At 36.0% G+C, this 25,008-nt stretch overlaps 1 protein-coding gene across 1 annotated transcript in view; it reads left to right on the forward strand.

Moving 5' to 3' along the window:
- SLC17A6 (solute carrier family 17 member 6) overlaps nt 1-12,136 on the forward strand; it is a 38,137-nt gene extending 26,001 nt beyond the window's left edge. The window contains exons 7-12 of the mRNA XM_060017351.1: nt 889-1,031; nt 4,743-4,892; nt 8,023-8,155; nt 8,576-8,686; nt 9,154-9,281; nt 10,003-12,136. Of these exons, the coding sequence (XP_059873334.1) occupies nt 889-1,031; nt 4,743-4,892; nt 8,023-8,155; nt 8,576-8,686; nt 9,154-9,281; nt 10,003-10,338 (1,001 nt within the window). The 3' untranslated portion in view covers nt 10,339-12,136. The remainder of the gene's footprint in view (nt 1-888; nt 1,032-4,742; nt 4,893-8,022; nt 8,156-8,575; nt 8,687-9,153; nt 9,282-10,002) is intronic.
- The last annotated feature ends 12,872 nt before the right edge of the window (nt 12,137-25,008 follow it).

The raw sequence follows: 25,008 nt of genomic DNA on the forward strand, positions 1-25,008 counted from the left end.
ATAGAGGTCAGGGGCATTTATTTTGTTACCCAGGGGGGAAATAGAACAGCATGAGGCAGAAATGAAATGGCCAGTTGCTGGGAAACCAGAATGAATTATGTGAAAGTTTTCTATTATTAATGCTTCAGATTTATATTGCACAATAAGGGTATATTTTAATGGTGAGAGTGCTATATAAAGGGATGAAAAAGAACTTGCAGTAGTATATTTATTATATTGGAATTCATAACTTTCATCTGCCCAAACAATGATCAATAGGCAATAGTATGTGCTGTGGTATACAGTCACATAAACTGCTGAATGTTATCACATTAATTACAGAAGCCCATTTTTCATGTATAATAGTTATTCAGGCTAAAATATTCTTCTAGATTTTATTTAATAGTCTGTTTACTAGATCTGGAAGTGCTAACAGGAGAGGGAAACAAGCATTTCTTTTCCCTGGAAATGCAGACCACTGGCACATATTAAAGACAGACAAAAATAAAAGGATTCACTCCTAGAGAAATTTTTTGAGGACAGGACTTTTGTCTTGTTTATCATATTTCTCTCACTCAGCAGAGTGCCTGGAAGAGTAGCTTCTCAGTAAATCTTTGTTGGTTGTATGAACATGTTCCAAACTACACCATTCAATAATTGTTTATTGTGAATTTCCTGTGTATCACATTATTTAATAGTGACAAAGAGATAAAACTACAGGACCAATCTTCAGGATGCTTGAAGTCTGGTGGCAAAAGACAAGCAAAGATGGCTAGATTCATTTGGAGAAACATAAGCTTGAATTCATATTCTATGGAATATCACAAGATTATTGTAGTTTTATTCCAGTAAATGACTGTTAAATGGAAGTATTTATGATGGCTTTTCCTTTTGAACTTTTGCTTTCAGGAAGCTTTGGAATGATCTGGTACATGTTTTGGCTTTTGGTGTCTTATGAGAGTCCTGCAAAGCATCCTACTATTACAGATGAAGAACGTAGGTACATAGAAGAAAGCATTGGAGAGAGTGCAAATCTTTTAGGTGCAATGGAAGTAAGAACTTTATTATGGTGTATATTCCTATTCTTGTTCTCCATCTCACCTCCCTTCGACCAACAAGATTATTTTATGAGTCCCTATTCAACAAAACCAATTTGGTATCAATCATGATTGTTTTCTTTACTCCATGCATATTCCCTGATTTAGAAATTATTGCTACTTCCTCCATCTATGATTTATTTTCTTTTCCTTATCTTTTCTTATGCATCTTCAAATTTCAACTGAATTATAGCTATGACTGTAAACCTCAGCAAGTTTTTAAAAACAGGTCAACATAGCTTATAATTGAAACAAATTCAACCAATATTTGTTAAATTTAGATTATAGGAAATGTCAAATCACCTAACACAGTCATGAAAAGGGCTAGTTTTGTTCATTGAATATTTTAAATCTAAGTTTTATACATGTGTATTTCTATGTGATTTAGTAAGCATTAGTAAGCATTAGCATGCCAACCATAGGTAGCTAACCTGAAAAGTATTCTTAATATAATATAACCATTTTATTGATAAAATGTTACCAATTTTTTAGGACTACTATATGAAGATCAAGTATTATAAAGATAATGTTGTGAAGCCTTTTTCTGATTATGATTTAGCTTCTTGGGCAGGATTTGCTGATGTAGAGAGAAATGCAGTTGTATATCAATAAGTAAATATTTTAGCACACATATTAATACATCATAAATAGTAATTCATGAATAGCCATCTGATGCTACAAAAAAGAAAAGAAAAGAAAACTGTTAAGCCAAAGTAATGTATTTAGACAGGTTCAGTAATTCAGCACCTAATCAGTAGCTCAATTTCTTTATGCTAAAAGTTGGAAGTTACTCTGGCTGAGGAAGTTACATTGGCTGAGGAACCAATGCCCTTCATGCATTATGCTTCTCCTCTTTCTTTTAAAGGCTTCTCTCCAATTTCAACTCTATTTTATTTCAGCTCTGATTCTCTACTTCATTTATTAGGGAAGGCCTGTCTTTGACATCTCATCCTAGGTAAAAAAAAAGGTCTGTCACCCATTGTTGCTGAGGGTATCTTGGCCTTTAATGAATAAGAAAAATGCCATATTGGATATCATTCAGAAGTCAAACCAGTACTTAAAAAAAATCTTAAATTATAATTGTTCCATTAGCTAAATAGAGTGGCATTAGAACGTGCCCCTCCTCTTTCTTTCTGTAAAGAGACTGGTCATTTCTTTCTAATGGTAGCTACTCAAGAAGCAAGTGGTGATGTGCGGGGTGGTGTGGATGTTGGCAGTAAGCTCTGGTGCCCACCAGCTCCAGTTGCTCTGAATGGAATCTAAACATAGACTAATCTATGGTGAGTTCAGTACTTTGCTTCAGTTTCTAGTCAAAAATAGTCTGATTGGCCCATATCTTTAGTGATCAAATATACTTCTTTTATTTACCAGTTCTCAAGAGGTTGTGTGTCCAGGTCAGGCATAAATTTTTTAAAACAATAAGAAATTTAGTCTAATTGAAGACCAATTTCTGGAAATGAGCCAAAAAGGAATAATTGGTAGATTGATAAAACAGTATAGATAAGCTCAAACTCCCCATTTTCTAGACCTTACTGTGTTTCTAGACACAATATTTTACTTCTGATGTTTTTTACTTTCCTGAAGTAAATTTAAAAATGAGATCAAGTGGGAATAGGACTTGTACTTTAGTTATTTTGAGCTTTTTGTGATCAATTTCAATAACAATTGAAAGAATAAGTAACAGGAACATCCATATATCCACTGTATAGAAACAAGTTTTTAACATCTTGCCTTATTTATTTCGCTTTTCTTTTTGCTGAACGATTTTAAAGTAAATGACGTATCATAACTCTTTACCCCAAAATACATGCATCTCTAGAAAAATAAGAATATTCTCCTTCACAGACTAAGTACTATCATCATACCTAACACAACTGAAAATAATTCTCTAACATTATCTAATAACTAGATCATTTTCAAGTTTCTGATACCCGATTCAAATCCTAATACCTAGTCAATATTCATGTCTTTTGTAGCCATTTGTTTTGAGTCTGGATCCAATTAAGGATCACATATTGCAGTTGGCTCTAATGTCTTTTAAATCTCTATTTTTTTCTTTACAAGATAATTAAATATAAATATATACAGAAAAGCGCACAAATCGTACGCAAATAGCTTGCTTATTTTTTATAAACTAAACACACCTGTGAAGCAAACAGCAGTTCAGTAAATAGAATGTTATCAGAATACCATAAGCCCTCCTACAGCTACCAACAATTTTTTAAGATATATGATTAGACACTTTTCTCTTATATTTGTTGAAATGTTTTGCAGCCTGAAGAAAAAGTACTTAATAGAGATGATCCTGGTATGAATTAAAAACAACACCTTCTCAGCAGGAAAAAAATATTTTCTTATAATGTTCTGAAGTTATTACTTATTCAACTATAATGCTATAATAGACATTCCTGCATTTGGCCATCTTTGAAATAAGCAGATTCATCAACACCACTTTTCCAGACACATCAGAAAAAATTATTTTAACTCTGCACTTTTTGAATCTATCTATGTTGGTGTCACTAGAACTTTTATCTAAAGCCACAATACTCACTGTTTATTATTAGGACAGGTTTTTGTGTTTTGATTTGTTCCTTGTGAGCACCACATTATGTCTTCCTACTATATTGCTTTAAAGTGATCTGTAAGAAGTTTCATTAGATTCACAATTAATACTAGCAATTATGAGGTTCTACATCCAGGAATAATTACTAAATCTGTGTAAAATATGTATGCCACCTCTTTTACTATTTTGGTCAGGTTAATAATCCAAAGCTAACATTAAACACAGTTAGAGTAGGCTATTGTTTCTTCACCAAACAGTATTTCAGTGCTCAAAATAAAGAATTGAGAAAGTGTTTGGAACTGTGAGAGATATGTTAAGGTCTAAAAATATTAGTCTTGGGGAAAGATACTTGTTTTATATTTGGGCATACACAGGATCTTTAAGTATACTAGGTGTAATTTTTTGAGTGTCATAAGCAAAGCCAATCATATTTAAGTTAATTTTGAATGTCTTGAATATCATAAATAACTAGTTATGATGTATCCATGGTTTGCTGGGTGGCCACATGCTTTAACCCAGATGTATACCATGTGAGTTTTACCGAATCTTGCACTCCAGTGTCACAGAGCTCATACTGATATGCACTGGCTATCAAGAGAATTTGTAGTTAGGTAGTGTTATCATTGACTTTTGATAGGGCCTAGGATATTGCACTCTTAATTCTTCTTATTTTTCTCCTCCTAACTATTGATACATTGAATTTTCAACATTTTAAATAAAATATGTCAGATACCAACAAGGTCACTGATTTGGCAGTGAGTTTTAGCTGAGACCTGATCTATCACTGCCAAAACAAAACAAAGATCTTGGAAACTAGGATCTCTGCTTTTGGAATTACTTTTCTATAAATATAGAATCTTGTATATTTCTAAAACCAAATCAATTTAATCAGAAGGAGAGACTGATATCCTTTTCTCTTCTTTCAACAATTATTCATGCAGCTAAGGTTGACTGGACTGTTGCAATTAATGATTCACTACCTCCTGCCTACCTCCTACTCATGCCCCAACGTACATATCCTAAAAATGCGAAGTATCTATTATTCCCATTTAAGTTAGAAAATATTTATAATGGTCAGAATGGCTCTCTTTTTGGGATTTCAGAAATTCAGGACTCCATGGAGGAAATTTTTTACATCTATGCCAGTCTATGCAATAATTGTTGCAAACTTCTGCAGAAGCTGGACTTTTTATTTATTGCTTATTAGTCAGCCAGCATATTTTGAGGAAGTCTTTGGATTTGAAATCAGCAAGGTATGTAAAAATTATCCTTCTTTAACTAGAGCATTATTTTTTTACTTAAGTGACCATTAAGTTCCTTTGCCAAGATTTTATCTTCTAAATTTCATGAGTTATTCATTTATTCAACAAATAACTTCTAATAAACAAAGACTAAGTAAGGTGTTTGAGTGCCTACTACAATCAAGTGCCTGATAGAAATGGCTCTTTGTTGCTGGGAGCACAGACAAAACAGACCTATTCTCTGCCCTCAGAGAGCTTACATCCTGGTTGAGGTGGGTAGCAATATAGCCTTTTCCCTGTAAATAAACATAATTCCCTTTAAGTTTCAGGTCAAAGACAATACAACAGTGAACAAAAATTCTTTTATTACAATAGAATTGTATTTATATAATTATCAATCTAACTCTCCTTCAATGCTCTCAGAAATCTGTCTGGCTAAAAGATTTGAGGATAGCAAAAATATCTGAAAACATTCTTGTATGTTATTTATCCAGTTTAATCATTTAGCAAGCATTTGTGGAACATGATATGTGAAGATTTATGTGTTAGATTCAGAAATAAAAACGTGGTTCCTTTCCTCAAGAGTTCACAGCTTGGTGGTGTAGACAAAAATAATACATTTCCAATTATAGCACAGCATTCTCAATGCTACAGACATTTATTTGTCGCTATGAAAATATAATCATTTTGAGATTTTTAGAAGGATAAAATGAACATAAAAATACTACTTTACATGAAATTTACAAAGTCCTTTCATACTCATGAACAACCTTGTTTGGTCTACCAGCTGGATAACTTTTGTCATTTCTATGGAAATGACGGAGAAACAGAGACTAGGGAAGGTATTTAAATTGCCTAAGGCCAAGCTAACAATAAGTGACAGAATCAAGTGTAAGCCCATATCCTTTGATTTATGTTTCAATTCCCTTTACTATGCCATTCAAATTCAGGTAAACTGTAATTCATTTAAGCATTTCACAAGTATTTGTTCAATGCCATCTCTGTGCCAAGCCCTTTGCTGAACCTATTTGTCTATACTGGCCATGGACTTGCTATTTCTCTTCATGTCATTACGTAAGTCCAGCTGGGCTCGCTATTCATATTATGTCTCTACTTGAAAGACTATCTAAGGCCTGGAACTGAAGAAAACCTGAATTTAGGAGTCTCTATTCTAAGAGCTCTTTTGTAATCCCTGTTTCTAAGGAAACTGTTTCCTCCATTCTTGAGAAGAATGACTGCTTTAGACAGGGCTCCTCTCTCTGGAGCTGATCAAACATTGCAGGGTAGCCTTTGGGAGCTCTGAGAGGTGTTATACTTCTCAACAAAGGCTGCTGGAGGTGTGAGTCCATTTTCACAATCTAGGACAAATATGACACTGAGAGGCTATTAATAAAGTCAGGTCTCGTCGGGGAGAGTGAAGGAGCCAATTGATGTTAATGAAACTGTGTGGTCATTCTGGCCTTGTAGCTCCAATTAATTGAAAATGCCTGAGTAAAAGCAACGATCTCTTGCAAAAACTAAATATAATCAGATATGTTGCTCTGATTCACTTACCATATTTTTAACTAAAATTTTGGATAAATTCTACACACACAGATTGGCCTGAAGATTTTAATTATACTGGTTAAAAAAAATTACTGACTTAACCTGAAAAATGTGAAAAGGAGGTGATTGAGGAAATAAAGCATGGGCTTTGGAGCCAGGCTGACATGGTCCCAAATCCAAGCTCTGCAAGAGACTGTTGATACATAACATAATCTTGGGCCTGCTCTTGAATAATTGTCATCCTCAGTTTTCTTACCTGTAAATAATGGTATTAAGACCATTTTTCAGAAGTGCAACAAAATTTAAGTGAACTAAAATATTTACATGGAGAATGGTTCTAACCAACCTTAGTTAAATTGAGTATCCTGTAGACAAAACCACAAGTGCAATGGCTTTTTCATACACACACACACACACACAGAGTCTCAGCCTATACTCATATATAAAACTTCTCAACCCCTTGAGAATGGCATAACCCTCCTCTAAGTCACAGTTTCTTCGTCAATGCACTGAGAATAATAATATTAAAAATTTTCCATCTGGAGTGAAAGAGAGAATTAAAGTGCTTGGATATTTAAGGTATTTTAGAGTCTTTTACTATCTTAATTACTAACCATACCAAGTCAATGGTCATGACACCACAGTATACAGCATTATAAAATAGAATCTTTTCTCAAACCTTCAGTAATCTAGTTCGGAAGGGCATGTTTATACAAATAATAAACATGTATCTAATACTTAACATTTTCCAGGAATTGCGCTTCAAAGTATACTTAGTAAAAATCTTCCTTGTGTCTTTATACATACAAAATGTACTAAGTCCATATATGTGGTAATATACAATTAACATGTATTTTGTTCATAATTTCTGCCCCCGTGATGTCCAGAGGACAATGTCTTACATATAATTATTGATCAGAACGTGTGTTTAATTGATGCTGGCAGGTTAGGCTTTAGATTGGGCCATTTAGTATGAAATTAGTACAGAAACTATATACCGCTCTATGACAATGTGACCAAGTATTGGTATTTGACAAGGAAATGCCTAAAACTGAGAATTGATTTGCATTTTTCTGGGCTCTTAATCTTTAGAAACTAAATATAAAACTCATAAGAGATATATATTTAAAATGGAATTAGGGTTTTAGCCTTATTATAAATTAAAATGAATTTTAAAATAGTCTCTTCAAGGTTTGTCTAATGTATTTCTCTTCTCTCTGACTCTGTCTGTCTCTCTTTCTCTCACGCTCTCATGCTAATGATGAGATTTTGCAAACATATTTAAGACTATAAAAAGGATACATAAATGTGAATCACTCTCTGATAAAATTCAGGATAGTTTACTCATAAACTCAAAATTTACTGACTCAGAAAAAAAGTATTATCTTCTAGAAGATAAAAAAGGATCAAAGTAAATTTGCTTAGCTTTTCTCATTTATTCTGTGGAAGTTATTGCTTATTCTGGGACTAAGTAAGTAAGTGGTCATTTAGAGACAGTATTTTTTTTCTTCCTTGTCCATAAAGAGCTTATGAGACTATTAAATTGCCCATATTACTTACGGTCACGTATATTTCTCCCCTTTCGGTTTTTCATCAGGTTGGCATGCTATCTGCTGTGCCACACTTAGTAATGACAATTATTGTGCCTATTGGAGGGCAGATTGCAGATTTTCTAAGAAGCAAGCAAATTCTTTCAACTACTACAGTAAGAAAGATCATGAATTGTGGTGGTAAGTACATAAATGGTGTTAAGAACATGTGTTTATTTCATGAAGTTCCAACTGACGTGAGTGAGTCAACTTTTTCCATGCGTATCAAATATGCTGTTAAATTTGCACCCTCGCTGTTCATTCATAATCATTCTCCCATCTTCAAATTTTCATAACTCCTAGTTTTAAATAATTGCATGACTAACTTTACCTTTCCCACCATTGAAACTTAAGGTTGTTTTTGACGTTTTTATTAAAACACAAAGAAGGCTTCAGTAACCTCTGTGCATAAATTATTACTGTTATTATTATTTTTTAAGATAGACTCCCTGAAGTGGTTTGCTAGGTCAAGTATTGATGTGTGATCATTTTTAACAGTTTTGACTCATCAGAAGAATTTACATAAATTTCTGAAATATTTTCACGTGTCTGTTTCTGAAGGTTTTGGCATGGAAGCAACGCTGCTTCTGGTTGTTGGTTATTCTCATACTAGAGGGGTAGCAATCTCGTTCTTGGTACTTGCAGTGGGATTCAGTGGATTTGCTATCTCTGGTAAGATACTTTTTAAAAAAATACGTACTTGTAACACTTTGATTTTTGTTAGTGATAAAAAGTCTATACATTCTACTTTCCCCTTTAACATTTTGAATGCTGAGAAGGTTTACTCAACATATTTCCACTAGAAAATAAAAATAATAAAACATTTAGAAATTATTATTTGGATATGTTACGACTCACTACTCACTTTTCCCCTGCTTACCCTTACTCTTTTTTTTTAAGTGAATATCTCCTCCTCTCTGTGGAGTGACTATCCCATATTAAGTATTGGATAACAAATCATACCTCCTTTCATTCTCATTATACCCCTGAGCTAAATTATCAAAAAGTAGTTATTAAGCACATGCTATGAACCTGGTATCTTTTAAGGAGGGTGGTGAATGTGGTAGAGGATACTCTATAGTCACCCACTTCTTAGAAGTTCGGGATTCTCTGAGCCACATCTTCTGTGTGTATTTCAGGTTTCAACGTTAACCACTTGGATATTGCTCCAAGATATGCCAGTATCTTAATGGGCATTTCAAATGGTGTTGGCACATTGTCAGGAATGGTTTGCCCTATTATTGTTGGTGCAATGACAAAGAATAAGGTAAGATAGAGCAAAAGAGATGTTCACTTGTAGAATATCTCTCTCATGGTTGGGGAAAAGCATTAAAATATTCTCTTTGGCATTCTCTTTGTGACCCAGTCACCACACCTCTGAGTAGGGGAGATAACTGAGGTTCAGAAGAGAATTTATCTCTAAGAGCTCTGAGGGAACCCTCTTCCTCAACCAATAAATGTATGCTTTTCAACACCTTTTAATATTTCTGATATCCCTGGTGAGGCAAAACAACAACAACCTAGCTCATTATTAAAAACAAGTGGAAGTCTTCTGAGCTTTATTTGTAAACATCAATTCAGACTTCTCTGCAGTAACTGATGGAAGAATATTGTTATCAGCTATTTGTCTTTATAGGTAGAGCTTCTAAATTATGGTTTACCAAAAGGAAATAAAAGAAGTGGGAGAAAAAATATGTAACTCAATGGAAATTAAAAGATAGGTTATGAATATTTTAAAAATTAGCAGACCTTAGATATATTTGGAGTTCTATTTCAGAACTTTAGATTAAAATTTTTTTTTAATTTTTTGAATGAAAGTCATAGTATTATAGAGCATTTCTATCACATTATTTGCTTTGTGTGATCAGAACAGGTGTTTCCCCTGAAGATAGCATTTTATGAAAAGCTTGATGGTGGAACATTCAGAGATGTTAGGCTTTTCAAACATGGGGAGTTTGTTCTCACACTGCCACTTTTTGTCACTGCAGTCACGTGAAGAGTGGCAGTATGTCTTCCTGATCGCTGCCCTAGTCCACTATGGTGGAGTTATATTTTATGCAATATTCGCCTCAGGGGAGAAGCAACCCTGGGCAGACCCTGAGGAAACAAGTGAAGAAAAATGTGGATTTATCCATGAAGATGAGCTTGATGAAGAAACAGGGGACATTACTCAAAATTATATAAATTATGGTACCACCAAGTCTTATGGTGCCACAACACAAGCCAACGGAGGTTGGCCTAATGATTGGGAAAAGAAAGAGGAATTTGTACAAGAAGACGTACAAGACTCATACACTTACAAGGACCGAGGTGATTATTCATAACAAAGCTAATTGCTGGATTTATTTTTAGTGTTTGTGATTAAATTAATTGTGATTGCACAAAAATTTTTTTAAAAATGTGGTGTAAACATGTAAACATATCAGCCAGGCAAGTCTTGCTGTAAAAATGAAATCAAAACAAACTCATGAAGTTGCCACCAAGTGCAATCTATAGAAGTTGTGAAATTCCATCATTTCCATTCAAGTCATCCATTCTTGCATTTGTGATTTAAAGGTTGACTGGTCAAAACTGTAGAAGCAAGTAGTTAATCATTGGATTCATATGAGCAAAAACTCATCACCATTTAATAAAGCACAACTAAAACAGTTGGCACATCCCATCCTACAGAGGTTAGGAAGCCAAAGCTACTTGATCATGCAAAATGCACTTATGTATTTGTTACACTGTAGGGCAAGATATCGTGCAGAAATCCTGCTAAAAAAAAGTGAAATTGTCATGTTGGCTGCATTAGATGTTGGCGACATTTACTGACTTAAATCATGGAGTTGAGATATCTGTCATGCAGAGAAGAATGTTGTGGGCTAGCAACTAGCAAGGTGTACTAAATAATTATTGTTATTACATAATGTAGAATATTTTGTTGATTCTCAAGAGGAATATCTTGCAGTGTTTTATATGAAATGCTTTGGCACAAACATTTATATCTGTGAAAAGGAACTTGTAAAGTGAGGGGTATGCTTCATGTTCTTCCATTCATTTATCTAACAGTATAAAACACTTCACACTTCAATAAAATCTGACTTTTCATGTAGCATATCACTTTTTTGCAAAAAATATTAAAAATAAATAAACTCCAATGTATTTTTTATTACAACTTTGTACTGGTTGTAACTGGCATTAGAAAAAAAAAAAGATGCATACACCATAAAGAATCTAATAAGAAATTTACTATGGAGATATAGCCCTTAAAATGCAATATTAACAACAAAAGAAATAGAAATGATATAGATATCCTTCTTCCTTAGTAATTAAATATAGATAAAACGTGTGCCACAGAGCTATATATAATATGAAAAGATAAACTTAATAGAGATATTGTAAGTAGACAATTTTATTACTTAAATTCCCATTAAAATATTTGTCTTAAATATATAGGACAATAAATTATATGAAAATTATATCTATCTATATATCTGTATATCTTATACATATCCATACACAGATACATAATAAACAATCTTCAGAAAAAACCAAAAATAGCATACACCTAATGTTGGGTTAGGGGACTGCAATTTCTACTTTCATAGAGTCATAGAATTTTAGATGGGGCAGAGGCATTTTGCTTGTCATTTCTTAATATAACTCAACAGGAATTGTAACATTTGTGTACCGAGCAATAAGTGCAATGAATAAAATTTCCTGTCTGTATATTATCTTCATTTTGCTTGTGGTAGCTGTTTGGGTGGTTGGAATGATTTTTTTCCTTTAAAAAGTTAACATCAGACCTCTTTATAATGTTCTAGAATGACAGTGATGCATTTCCCAATTCAACTTAAAATACTATTGGTGTGTTTAATTGTCTATTCTGGATATTTGATCTGTTCATTGTATTGTGCTAGTGACTGGAGGCCCTGCTAATGCAAATATAAAACATAAGGTTTGTTTTAAAAATGCAAACGATTCTTGACCTTAAGATAATAAAAATATCTTTTGCTTTGCGTCTCAAAGTGATGTAATGTGATCATCGCTTCTGTTGTGTTGAATGAAAAGATGTGGAATATCATTTTGCTGCAGTAAAAAAAAAAAAGTATTAATAAAATGTTCTATTTATCCTTTTGCAAAAAAACAGTACATTAATTTGGGTTTATTTTATGTTGTTGTAGCTTGGCTTTGTATAGTTTAGCTTGTGTACGTCCCAACAAAATCAAATGCAGGCTCAAGAACATCAACCTTTTCAGCCACTTGAGGTTTAATGGAAGAACATGGCATTCTTTAGATTGTGTGGGATGTGGTTCCACAAAGAGAGTTTTACATCAAGAAATAGGAGGTCTCTGAGTCAAACTCTTATCTTTCAATGCCTGTCTTCTCACAACTTGTGCTAAGCTTGAAAAAAATTAGGAAAAAACTCAACACTTGTCAGGTCAATGATACTACCCAATTTTATTTGTTTATTTATGGCTGTGTTGGGTCTTCATTCCTGTGCGAGGGCTTTCTCTAGTTGCGGCAAGCGCAGGCCACTCTTCATCGCGGTGCGCGGGCCTCTCACCATCGTGGTCTCTCTTGTTGTGGAGCACAGGCTCGAGACGCGCAGGCTCAGTAATTGTGGCTCACGGGCCTAGATGCTCCGCGGCATGTGGGATCTTCCCAGACCAGGGCTCGAACCCATATCCTCTGCATTGGCAGGTAGATTCTCAACAACTGCGCCACCAGGGAAGCCCCAATACTGTCTAATTTTGACTGTACATATACCTTGTGCGGGAACTGCCCGAACCATTTTCTGTGGAGTATCTTATGGAACACCACAAGGACCCTCCAAAGTAGGTACTCTTTTTGTTCCCAGATTACAAATGAAGGAATTGAAGCTCACAAAGTTTCAATAACTTTCCCAAGGTAAAATTGAGTCATGATATTTTAGTATAACGTGTCAGCCAAACCAGCAAATAGTGAGCAAGATTTCTCAGGGAAGCCAATGGAATGTCTATGTCACTGGAAAGGTGATCATTTGCCCTGATTTCCAATTTTACAGATGTGTAGAAAGGGAAGACCATCACTATATAACATTGGTAACTGAGATTCATAGAACTTATTACTTAACGGGACTCACAGGATGATTTAGTTGACACTCCTTATTTAACAAATGAGAACACTGAAGGTCAATAAGGGAAACTGACTTGATCAAGAGGATACAGAGGATATTATGGATTTGGAAAGAAGTTGTTATAATTAGCTGTGTTTTTACTTTGATTTTTTTAAACTGGTTTTTACTTAAGGAATTAAATAAGAATATTTATTGGTTCAACCACTACCCCATATCCACCACTCACATAAACTCAGAGTGGGAGGTGAGGGAATATATTTTCTCTTCCTGTAATCCTCTGCATAAAGAAACAACAGCCAGAGGCCTAGCCTAATTTTTAAGGAGGCCCACAAGCCATCTCTGCATAACTTGAGGGCAGGAGTGAAAATGTCTTAATCTAACACTCTGGAATTTTTCCAGTTCCATAATACAAAAGTTTACAGTTCCTATAAGAAAATTGTTCTAATGATGTCTCTAAATTTTACCACTGGCCACACTCATTTACTCTGATCTCAATCATGCAAAGTCACTTTCCCTTTCATTTTCCCCCTTATCCCAATGCCCACCCCCATCTGTACTGTTGTATGCATCTAGTATTTTGCAATTTACAAAATCCTTTCCCATGCATTCCCTCATTCCATCCACACATCTGCCTTGTAAAATTGAAAGGCCCCATATCAATATTAGTATTTCTATTCTCCAAGTAAGGGAACGGTCTAAGCAGTATAGTTAACTTCCTAAAGTTTCCACAGGCAGGATTAGAACAAGAATACAGGCTATCTGGCTACAGCAAGAGAGTAATTTATTTTTTACTTTTAAATCACCTTATTAATCTTCTGATTATAAATGTAGGATGGGGGAGGGGATCTTCATTAAGGAAAGAACAGTATTAAGAACAGTGAAAATAAGGGTAATCAAAAATCTTACTATCCAGAGATAAACACTGTTAAAATTTTTAGGTTATTTTCTATGAAAAATACACAGAAAACTCTCATATACTTTGTGATTTACAAATTTGAAGTCATACTTGATCTACTGTTGCCAACTACTTTTTTCGTTTAACAGTGTGGCATGCATATTTTCCTATTTGATTATTGGAGTTCTATAGTCTAATATATTACATAACATAGGCTATATTTAATCTATTTATGCAATACCTTAGTTATGAACATTTCATTTTTGCACCCTTTTCCCTTTATCTTTCTGCTTGCGTGGTGTTTTGGGGAAACCTGATGTCACATATACATATACCTTTAACTTCTATAACCATAATGGATATTTAAGTTACTATTTGTAGTTTATTGTTCCTGTGTTTGTCTACAGAGAGTGCTACTGGCAATTGGCTTTTCTGGGATTCATTTACTAGTTATTCACTCAATAAATGTCTACTAAGCAGCTACACTGTGCAATCGGGGGGATACATGGGGGAGAAAACAGCCCCTGTTCTCTTGGACCCTAAAGTCCAGTCCCCTTCTTGAGATGTTGGCGACACCCCCAGCTGCCCAGTCAGGCCACACAGATGTGACGGAGAGACGAAGCTCCTGTCTAGACACCAGAAACTTGCTAACTTTCCTGAGAAAGGATTTTTCTTAATCCCCCAAAGACCTAAAGTGGGCTGCATTCAATGTACTCCCTACATCATTTTTTAAAAGTTTCAGGTGAGGAAACTTTTCTCAGCCTCAGAGATGCCTGTGTTGCAAGGAGCCTAGGCTGTGGGGTTGGGCTGGGGTGGGAATCAGTGTCAACCATCTCCACTGCCTGACTCTCTGCAGGAGGGGAGAGGGATGGACTGAACTTCTAAGTGCATTTTTTTCTTTTCTAAATTTCTTTCTGTTTGTGCTCCTCCCCTGGGTTTTTAAGGACCTATATATTTTCTCTTTTCATTTTTTTCCCCTTTATCTACATGCTGCCTCCCTAAGTTTTAACCTCAAATAGGGGCTATTGACATTTAATTCTACTCTACTGATGTAATTAGTGGGTTTTTCTTTTCTCTCCATCTTCATCTCATGCAAGACCTCAAACCTGAATTTTCATTCAGCAGCTGTCAAAAGCATTTTATTTGTGAAGGTTATCGGTCTATGCTATGCAGTCCCTTCAAATGCTCAATCTTCTCCAAGCTTTCCCCTGAATGCAGCAGGCACCTGAAAGCTGCATAATCTGAACTCTTATCCTGTCTCTTGTCCAAATTCAGTAGCTTTTATGAAATGAAACCCTTGGCTTTCACCAAGAACAAACAAAATGAAGAAACCCCTCCAGTTTTGTTAAATCACATTTGAGAACATGTTTTATTACTTTACTTAATATGCGTTAGATAAATATCAAAGAGTTTGAGGAATGCTTTTCCTGATGCATTAGAGCACTGTCAACGATTAGATAGGAAAGGACCTGGGATCCACCATGGCTCCTTTGTCTGCTTCTCAAGGAGCTTAGAGACACTCTTTTTGGCTCAATTGCTGCTTTTATCTCCCTTTCTCATTTTCATTTAGTTTTCGTCTTTTACAGTTTGTTGGTTTGTTTAGGTGTTATTTACCTTTGATTTTATTTTAAAGGAGGATGTGAATGAAGGATCAAGTATAAAAATTATGGTAATAGGAATTATTTATAGCTTATGAAATGCCAGATACGATTCTCAGGGTTTTATTTCTATTAATTCACATAATGTTCACAATAACACTTGATGGTAGATACTACTATCAACCACATTTATAAATGAGGGAACTTTGGCACAGAGAAGTTAAGTAACTTATCTGAGGTCATACAACTAATGGAGTCAAGTTAGAAAGTGAACACAAGCCATCTGGCTCCAGACCCTGTACTCTTCATCACTACCGTACACTGCATCTAAATAGGTGTGTGACTTTGGGAAGTTACTTAAGTCTACTGACGCTCAATTTTTTAATTTGTAAAATGACAATCTAACACCTCATTAGTAGCTGGTTTTGTAACTAAATCAAATAACAGAGAACTTGTTAGCACAGCAAGCTGCACGTAGTGTTTAACAAATGTCCTTTCCCTTTCCCCTTCCTCATTACACTAAGTAAACACTAGACATTAACTCCTCCAGTATAACTTCGTCAGATTCATCAAAATGGACCATTTTGGAAACTATCTTTAGAGAAATTTTTATTTTTACCATAACTAAATTACTCAGATTTGTTCTCTAAATTATTTTTTTTGAATTTGTATGTTATCAGTTATGTGACACAAGTGCAGAACATTAAACACTGTTGGATGCGACTTACGTAAAATATAATATATACTTATACAAATTTAAGAAAGTATATACTGCATAATGAAAGGATAAAAACATAGGTTGGAAGGATACACACAAAAGTATTCATAGCAAAGGACAGCCTCTTCAATAAGTGGTGCTGGGAAAACTGGACAGGTACATGTAAAAGTATGAGATTAGATCACTCCCTTACACCATACGCAAAAATAAGCTCAAAATGGATTAAAGACCTAAATGTAAGGCCAGAAACTATCAAACTCTTAGAGGAAAACATAGGCAGAACATTCTATGACATAAATCACAGCAAGATCCTTTTTGACCCACCTCCTAGAGAAATGGAAATAAAAACAAAAATAAACAAATGGGACCTAATGAAACTTAAAAGCTTTTGCACAGCAAAGGAAACCATAAACAAGATCAAAAGACAACCCACAGAATGGGAGAAAATATTTGCAAATGAAGCAACTGACAAAGGATTAATCTCCAAAATTTACAAGCAGCTCATGCAGCTCAATAACAAAAAACCAAAAACCCCAATCCAAAAATGGGCAGAAGACCTAAATAGACATTTCTCCAAAGAAGATATACAGACTGCCAAAAAACACATGAAAGAATTCTCAACATCATTAATCATTACAGAAATGCAAATCAAAACTACAATGAGATATCATCTCACACCAGTCAGAATGGTCATCATCAAAAAATCTAGAAACAATAAATGCTGGAGAGGGTGTGGAGAAAAGGGAACCCTCTTGCACTGCTGGTGGGAATGTGAATTGGTACAGCCACTATGGAAAACAGTATGGAGGTTCCTTAAAAAACTAAAAATAGAACTACCATATGACCCAGCAATCCCACTACTGGCCATATACCCTGAGAAAACCATAATTCAAAAAGAGTCATGTACCAAAATGTTCATTGCAGCTCTATTTACAATAGCCCAGAGATGGAAACAACCTAAGTGTCCATCATTGGATGAATGGATAAAGAAGGTGTGGCACATATATACAATGGAATATTACTCAGCCATAAAAAGAAATGAAATTGAGCTATTTGTAATGAGGTGGATAGACCTAGAGTCTGTCATACAGAGTGAAGTAAGTCAGAAAGAGAAAGACAAATACCATAATGCTAACACATATATATGGAATTTAAGAAAAAAATGTCATGAAGAACCTAGGGTTAAGATAGGAATAAAGACACAGACCTACTAGAGAATGGACTTGAGGATATGGGGAGGGGGAAGGGTAAGCTGTGACAAAGTGAGAGAGAGGCATGGACATATATACACTACCAAACGTAAGGTAGATAGCTAGTGGGAAGCAGCCGCATAGCACAAGCAGATCAGCTCGGTGCTTTGTGACCGCCTGGAGGGGTGGGATAGAGCAGGTGGGAGGGAGGGAGATGCAAGAGGGAAGAGATATGGGAACATATGTATATGTATAACTGATTCACTTTGTTATAAAGCAGAAACTAACACACCATTGTAAAGCAATTATACTCCAATAAAGATGTTAAAATTAAAAAGTATTCATAGCAATTGCATCTGGAAAGGAAGGAAGGGAATGGACCTGGGAAAAGCATAAAATAAATTTCAAAATTGTCATCTTTTAATTTCAAAGAAGATCTGAAGCAAATATGAGAAAATATCAATATTCGTTCATTCTCAGAATTCACATGTGGCTTTTAATTATATTTTTCTTGGTACTTTTCTATATTTTAAAGTGTAAAAACAAGCAAACCAGATAAGATATATTTCCCAGAGAACACAAGTCTTATCTCTTTCCAGTTTTTTTTTTTTTTTTTTAATCTCTGGGCTGCCAATGGAGATATTGTCATGCTCTTCAAGAGCATTTGACAGTTTTCTGAAGCCACAGAACTTAATACAACAGTTTGGGGAGAATGTTTTTATTTTATAAAGTCAAGGTAAAGGTAGAATTATATGTGTTCATGAACAGATTTATGAATCCAAATGAAGATCTTCTGTACAAAGCTAACAAAAGTGTGCATGAGAATAAATGTCACAGATGAAAGCCATCATTCTTGACAGATCTCATCATAGTCTATTGGACTGCTTCTCAAAGATTAAAAAAAAGGAGTGTTGGCGGGTGGAAGGGCATGTCTATCACTATGAATTCAGGGTGGAAATTAGTATATTGCCATTAGTCTAAAGGCACATTAACTTTCAATTCCAGTTGCAATGGGATCACAGATAAAACAAAATTATTGGGGTTCATGCCCTAGACCTGCCACTGCCCCTTTATATAATCCAAGACAAGTCATGTTGGCTCCCTGGGCTTGGGCTTTCCCATCTGGAGAATAAAGGGATTGGTTATCCTGAGTGGTTTTTGAACACCCTCCCAGCTCTGAAGCTCTGACATTTTCTGACTTTATTCTTGCTGACAAATAGCTGAGTTCCTCAAGTTAACTTGATGAAATATAACTGTTCTCAGAATTCTGCTGAATAGAAGACTAAATATTTTCTGCTTACATTCCTATTGACTTTTTAAAAAAATTAGCCACCCATCTCAATAGCTAACAGGTTGGACACTATTGAAGGCTCCCTTCATCCTAGTGGGCTTCTTACTGAGACGCTCCTTTCATTCTGACTTGAGATTTGGGAATTTCATGAAACCATTTATTAACTAAACACCCTGCAGTGAGTTGAAATACTTGTATGACAAACATGAGTCAAAGTTTCCATAACAGGTCACACTCAGCTTTTACTGGTGTAATGGAATGTGTTATGGAGTCCTGGCACTGGAAAGGATGGAAATACATGCTCAAACCCCTTCTTTCTATAGATGGGGAAGCTGTAGGTAGAAAAATGAAAAGACAGGCTTAAGTCTACACAACTAATTAGTGACGGAGGGGTAACTTGGACTTATATCTTGGGATTCAAAACAGTGCTCTTGAGATAAAAACCACTCTTTCATTAAGTTAGTTTTTCAAACAATAAATATTTATTGATAATGTATTATATGGCTGGTCCTAGGAATACAGTGGGGAAAATGACTAAATGGGTCCTGCCTTCATAGAACCCTTAATACAGTGGGGTGACAGATGGTAAAAATAATGAACAAAAAAATCTATTACAATTGTGATAGATGCTATAAAATAGAAGTATAGGTGCTCTGAGGATTTCAAATGGGGACTTGATCTAGTCAATGTGTTGAGGAAAATTTCTTCAGAGATGTGACATACAATGTGAGACCTCAGAGGTGAGAAGGAGTTAGCCTGACAGAGCACTATGTGCAAAGACCCCAATGTGGAAAGATCTTGGCAAGTATTTTAGTATTTAGTGTTAGCATTCCCCAAATGTTAATGAGGATATATGGGATTTAACTAATACATAGAAATGCTAATCAGCTAATGCTTAAATCTAGCATGCTAGAACATTTTTTTCAAGAGCTACAATGTTCGCCTATTCATTACCTCATTCAACATCTATTAAGCTATGTGCAAGTATATATTGCACTATGAGGATACAAGAAGGAATTAAACATGGTCTCTGCTCTGAGAAACGCTTCATTTAGAGGAGAAGAATGATACACATAGAAATAGATATAGAATGTCTTCAGAGCAAATGAAAGATAACTTCATGTATATAGAATCTGTCATTTGGGCAGCGAATCCTGCATATCAACAGATTTCACAATTATTCCTTACATAAGTATACCACTTAAAATTTTCAGGGTACTCTTAAATATGATTTATCACAATTTTCACTTAGACATTTGTTTGTTTATAACTTTATCATATATTTCTCCCACTAAACCATAAACACTATGAAGTATATCTTTTGTTCTCTATACTATACCCAAGGTCTAACATAGATTAAGAACTCAACTAATACTTAATGAATGGAAAAATGCATGGTCATATTTGATGTGCACAGAAAATTATACAGGTAAGCAGAAGGATATTATCCTCATTAAATTAATTCTTCTTTCCAGAAAGGAAGACAGAGAAAGAAAGAAGACATAGAACTAGAATTTGAAAGTGGAATAGATATTTGTCTACCTTATAAATGGAGAACAGGCATAGAGGCAGAGGCCCCATCATTAGCAGATCATGCAGGTGCATCTACCATAATGTGTCTGGAGGAGTGAGTGTGGTTGGACTATCAAGTGTGCTTAGGAGCAGATATGAGGCTAGATAGGACGATTAAGCTAGTTGTGCAGTGCCATAGATGCCAGGCTAAGGTGTTCAGATGTTTTCTTATAGTTGAAGGAATTTTAAGTGGGGACTGAGTGATAAGATCTGTCTGGTAGAATGTTGCACAGGAGTGGGAAGAGACTGGAAGCAGGTTCTGGACAAGAGTGTCAAGGAAGACATGGTGGGGTGGGGGGAATGGCACACCCTGGGGACCACGGTGTATTTACAGATGTCAAGACAAAAGCTTGGCATATTTATTTCCATATCTACCCACTCACAACTCAAACCCCAGAGCAAGATGTGGATAATGCAAATATATTAACAAATACACAATTCATGCTTTCCGCACCTTGAATAATAATTCCAAGGCAGTGTGATCCACTTGTCCCTGGCTTCTACAACTCTAGACAGATAGAACCATGCACAATATTTATGAGATAATACTTTCTTCATTTTCAAAATTCAGTATGAAACTCAAGGTTTATACACAAGAAGAAGAAAAAGTATCTCAATTTTGACTTTGTTTTCTCTCTCATGTCAAGGGGCATATTTATTCCAGAAGTATCCCCAAGTTAATCTCTTTCCTCAAGGAAATTGATGCATTCAACCAAGGGAACAATAGCCTTAATGGTAGATTCACATTAAACTTTGGCCATATCCCCATCATTTTTTGTGCTTTATTTCCCCCTTGTATTTCTTCCTTTTTCCTTGACAGAGCATAATTATTCGTGATGTGTCTAGAAACCTATATGAAAACTTAATGTATCACGAGGGCTTTCAAGGTCAAAATCACACTTTTTCATCAGTAATGATGGACATTATGGTTGCCTGTATTGGGATTTATTTTTAAAAAAACATAGAAAGGGCTGGGTGATCCAAAATATCCCCCTCACTAGGTGTTGCCAAGTGCAATGATACGAGCATTGGACTTGCCTCCACTTAACACCTCTAATCATATATAAGCAAACCACTTCATTTCTCTGAGCTCAGTATGCTCATTTGCAAATGGGAATAACAATGCATATTTCACCCAACTATGGTAAAAATTGAGTGAGATGATTTGATTTGCATGTTTTGTAAATCTTTATAAGGTGTCAAACAAATACAGTGTTTTCAAGTTCTTCCATTTAGTTGAAGGTAATACTCTCCCAGAGGCTCCCAGTAAAAGTGAAATATAAACTGGATGCCAATATATTAGGCCACTAATAACTATGAATATTTTATGGTCTATTATGTGTTTTCAAAGTTCCTCTAGACATTGTCTCTTATTTGATCCTCACTCCAATGCTCTGAGGCAGAATGGAGAAGGATCATTATTCCCCCTTTTTTTTCCAAATAATAAAAAAAAAATCAAGACTCAGAGAGAATATTTGATTTGTCCAATGTGGGGTTAAAACCCAGGATTAGTGCTAATTCAGATACACCACAGTACTCATTCTTAAATCAGAGACCCAAGTGAAATAACTCACAAGAGGGGTGGTAGTTGGGAAGAGCTGCTCTCTAGGAAGGGTAGGTTTGGTAGGGAGAGCTCAGGCAAGGGTAGGCAGGAGAAGCCATGTGACTGCATGGGAGCCCTGTGTGGGGTGAGGAGAAAGGGAGCACTGAGAAGGAAGGGAATCGGTCTGGTACATCATGCGTTCCTCTGCTCACTGACAGCAAGTTACTTTTATTTCCATGTAGCCCTTATTTATCATTGTCTCATTATTTGTGCCTAAATTAGTGTTCCCCAGAGAACTCACTGAAAGTAGGAATCATGTCTTATTTTCTTTTCATATATTCCCATGTTACCAAAAACTATGCCTCCCACCTAATAAATACAGAATTGAGAGGAGGGAAGCTCAGAATACCTCTGTACAAGTTTCTTCAGGCTGTTGTAATGAAGTACCACAAACTGGATGGCTCAGAACAACAGAAGTTTATTGTCTCAGTGTTCTGGAAGTCAGAAGTCTGAAATCAAGGTGTTCCTGAAATCAACAGGCCCATGTTCTTCCTGAAGGCACTATGGAATGATGGCTGTTCCAGGCCTCTCTCCTAGTTTTGGGTATTTCCTTGGCTTATTGACAGCATAACTCCAATCTTCACATGGCATTCTTCTCCCTGTGTGCATGTCTGTCTCTTCACGTGGAATTCGTTTTCTAAAGGTACTGGTCACATTGGATTGGGGACCCACCCTAACCCAGTATGACCTCATCTTAACTCAACTAGTTACCTCAGCAATGGCTCTATTTCCAAATAAGGTCACATTCTGAGGTAGTGGAGGTCAGGAATTCTACATATGAATTCAACCTATCACAACCTCCCTCTGGTCTTAAGAGAGCCTACCAGGCTCTCCATTTTTCAGAGCTTGTTCAGCTAGTGATAACGAAGCAGCTATTTTTTATACTCTCTCTCCATTACTCCTCTTTACTGTGGGTAATAAGACTCTTGCAAAATGTTGCTACACTTGGCTTATTGTGGACATTGGTTTCCCAGCATTTTCTCTAAGACATGCAGGAATGTGACCATCTCATCTTACCGCTAACATGTCCAGAAATGGGAGAGTGAACACGCATTCTGGACAGCAAGGAAAACATCACAGAGACACTGCACGGCCATTCTGCTGACAAGGAGTCCATCTGACAAGACATGTTGTCGATCCCCTCAAGGATCAGATGGTAGAAGTCCTAGATCAAAGGGCAAGAAAGAAAATGAGCGCTGAAGACAAGGGCATGAAACAAGTGTACCTGGCTGTGTGACTGGTTTCTCAATCACTCAAGAGGCTGGTTTCTTCCATTTGGCAGTTTGTGTCTTACACTATGCTTAATGTCACTCAGAAAATTCAGCAAAGCCATTCAATATAATGGCAACAGCAGTCACTGCACGAGGTAGAGCATTTATTTGGTGTAAGTATTTCTTTAAGAATCAACAACTGTGTATATCTCAATGTGAGATATGCAGAGTATATGAAACTGAATAGTTGCCTGAAAATCAAATAAAACCTAGAAGTATTCTTCTAGGTCATTCTGCTTCTGGGGTCTAATGAGGTTACATAACAGTTAAACCTGAAGTTCCCTCCTGTCTCAATGTCCAACTTTCTTTTGGGGGAGCTTCCCTTGGGCTGGCATAAGCATCTGAGTGGCTGACGGGGCCTCTGCTGTATTTGGTACCAGGGACCTGATTCACCCACTGGTCACTGACAGTGCTACTGCTGGAAGTTTCATCAGGGACTCTTCCTGCTACCACCATGCTGACCTGAGGGGGTATGGTTCTCCCACAGACATAGCTTCTACATATGGCCTGTCTGTGACTAATGAATTACAAAAGGGCAGATAAGATTTGAAAGGGACATTGTTCCTCCCAGTTCAGGTGGACTGATGTCAGGGTATATTGCCTGGCACACAGGATTCTAGCTGGGTTTCAGCCCTCGATGGCTCCCTCAGCCTGGCCCCTTTGTGCAGGCTATGCCTTGCACCAAGCTATGAGATGGTTCTACAAGCTCCTTTTTACCACTCCAATCTTCCCTATAGTCATTCACAGCACACATCAAGACAAACTGAAGATTTTACAAAGAATTATTAAAGAAAGGATCCAGGATTATAGACGAAGTTTTCAATACAGAGATTTTCAACTGATCACTACCGGGATTAGAAACTCAGTAGGTACAAAGCATATTATGCAAAAGAAAGAGGAAGGCTAGTGTGATATGATGGTAGGGAAAACTCATGCCCAGCCGAAAGGGGGCAGCAGCTCCTCAGTTCCAGTAGACTGTGGCCATGTAGGAACAATACCACTTTTTTTCCAAGAGACTGAAAATCTATGTGACATCTCACAATTTTTTTTTTAATGTTGGCAAACATATCGGCAGCTTAACAATCTATGTTACCTTACAAAATTTCTCCAGGACAATTTGGCCCTCAGGTTCCAACTTGGAAATTTCTGGGCTAACAATTTTGGAGGCTTGGAAATTCCTCAGGCATCTCTTAGGATACCCCACACTCATTACAGGCCTGATTTGCTGGCAATATCTAGGGATACTTCCCTGCCTTCCTCTTAGCCTATCTTCCTGTGGCAGAGACCACATTTTTCCTTTACCTGCAACTGTGCTCAAAAACATCTACCCACATCAGAGGCCAGGCTCGAGAGATCAAAGTCCAGAGAGAGAAAGCATTTCCCTCCTTATCTAAGTCTAAAGCCTGAATTCCATTTATCCAACAAATATAGACTACATGGCCACACATCAATCGGCAGGTATTGTTCCAAAGATATGTATGTATGTCATGGAGTTTATTACATGTCTAGGAGACAGATTTTTCTAGGTAAATAAATTAAAAAGATAATTTCAGAATGGTATGTGTTAGGGCAAAAATTAAAGAGGGTAGTGAGATAGAGAAGAATGGTGGGAAGGTGGACTTCTACTTTAGATCCAGCTGTCAAGAAAGCCTCTGAGGAGGAATCTTAAGGTTTTTAGAAGTAAAGCCTGCGATGGGGATTCCTGAGTGATTTGTTGAAAGTATACTCTGAGGAGAAGGGGAATTAGGGAAAAAA

Source organism: Delphinus delphis, chromosome 8, assembly GCF_949987515.2.
Source record: "Delphinus delphis chromosome 8, mDelDel1.2, whole genome shotgun sequence".
NCBI classification, from domain to species: domain Eukaryota; kingdom Metazoa; phylum Chordata; class Mammalia; order Artiodactyla; family Delphinidae; genus Delphinus; species Delphinus delphis.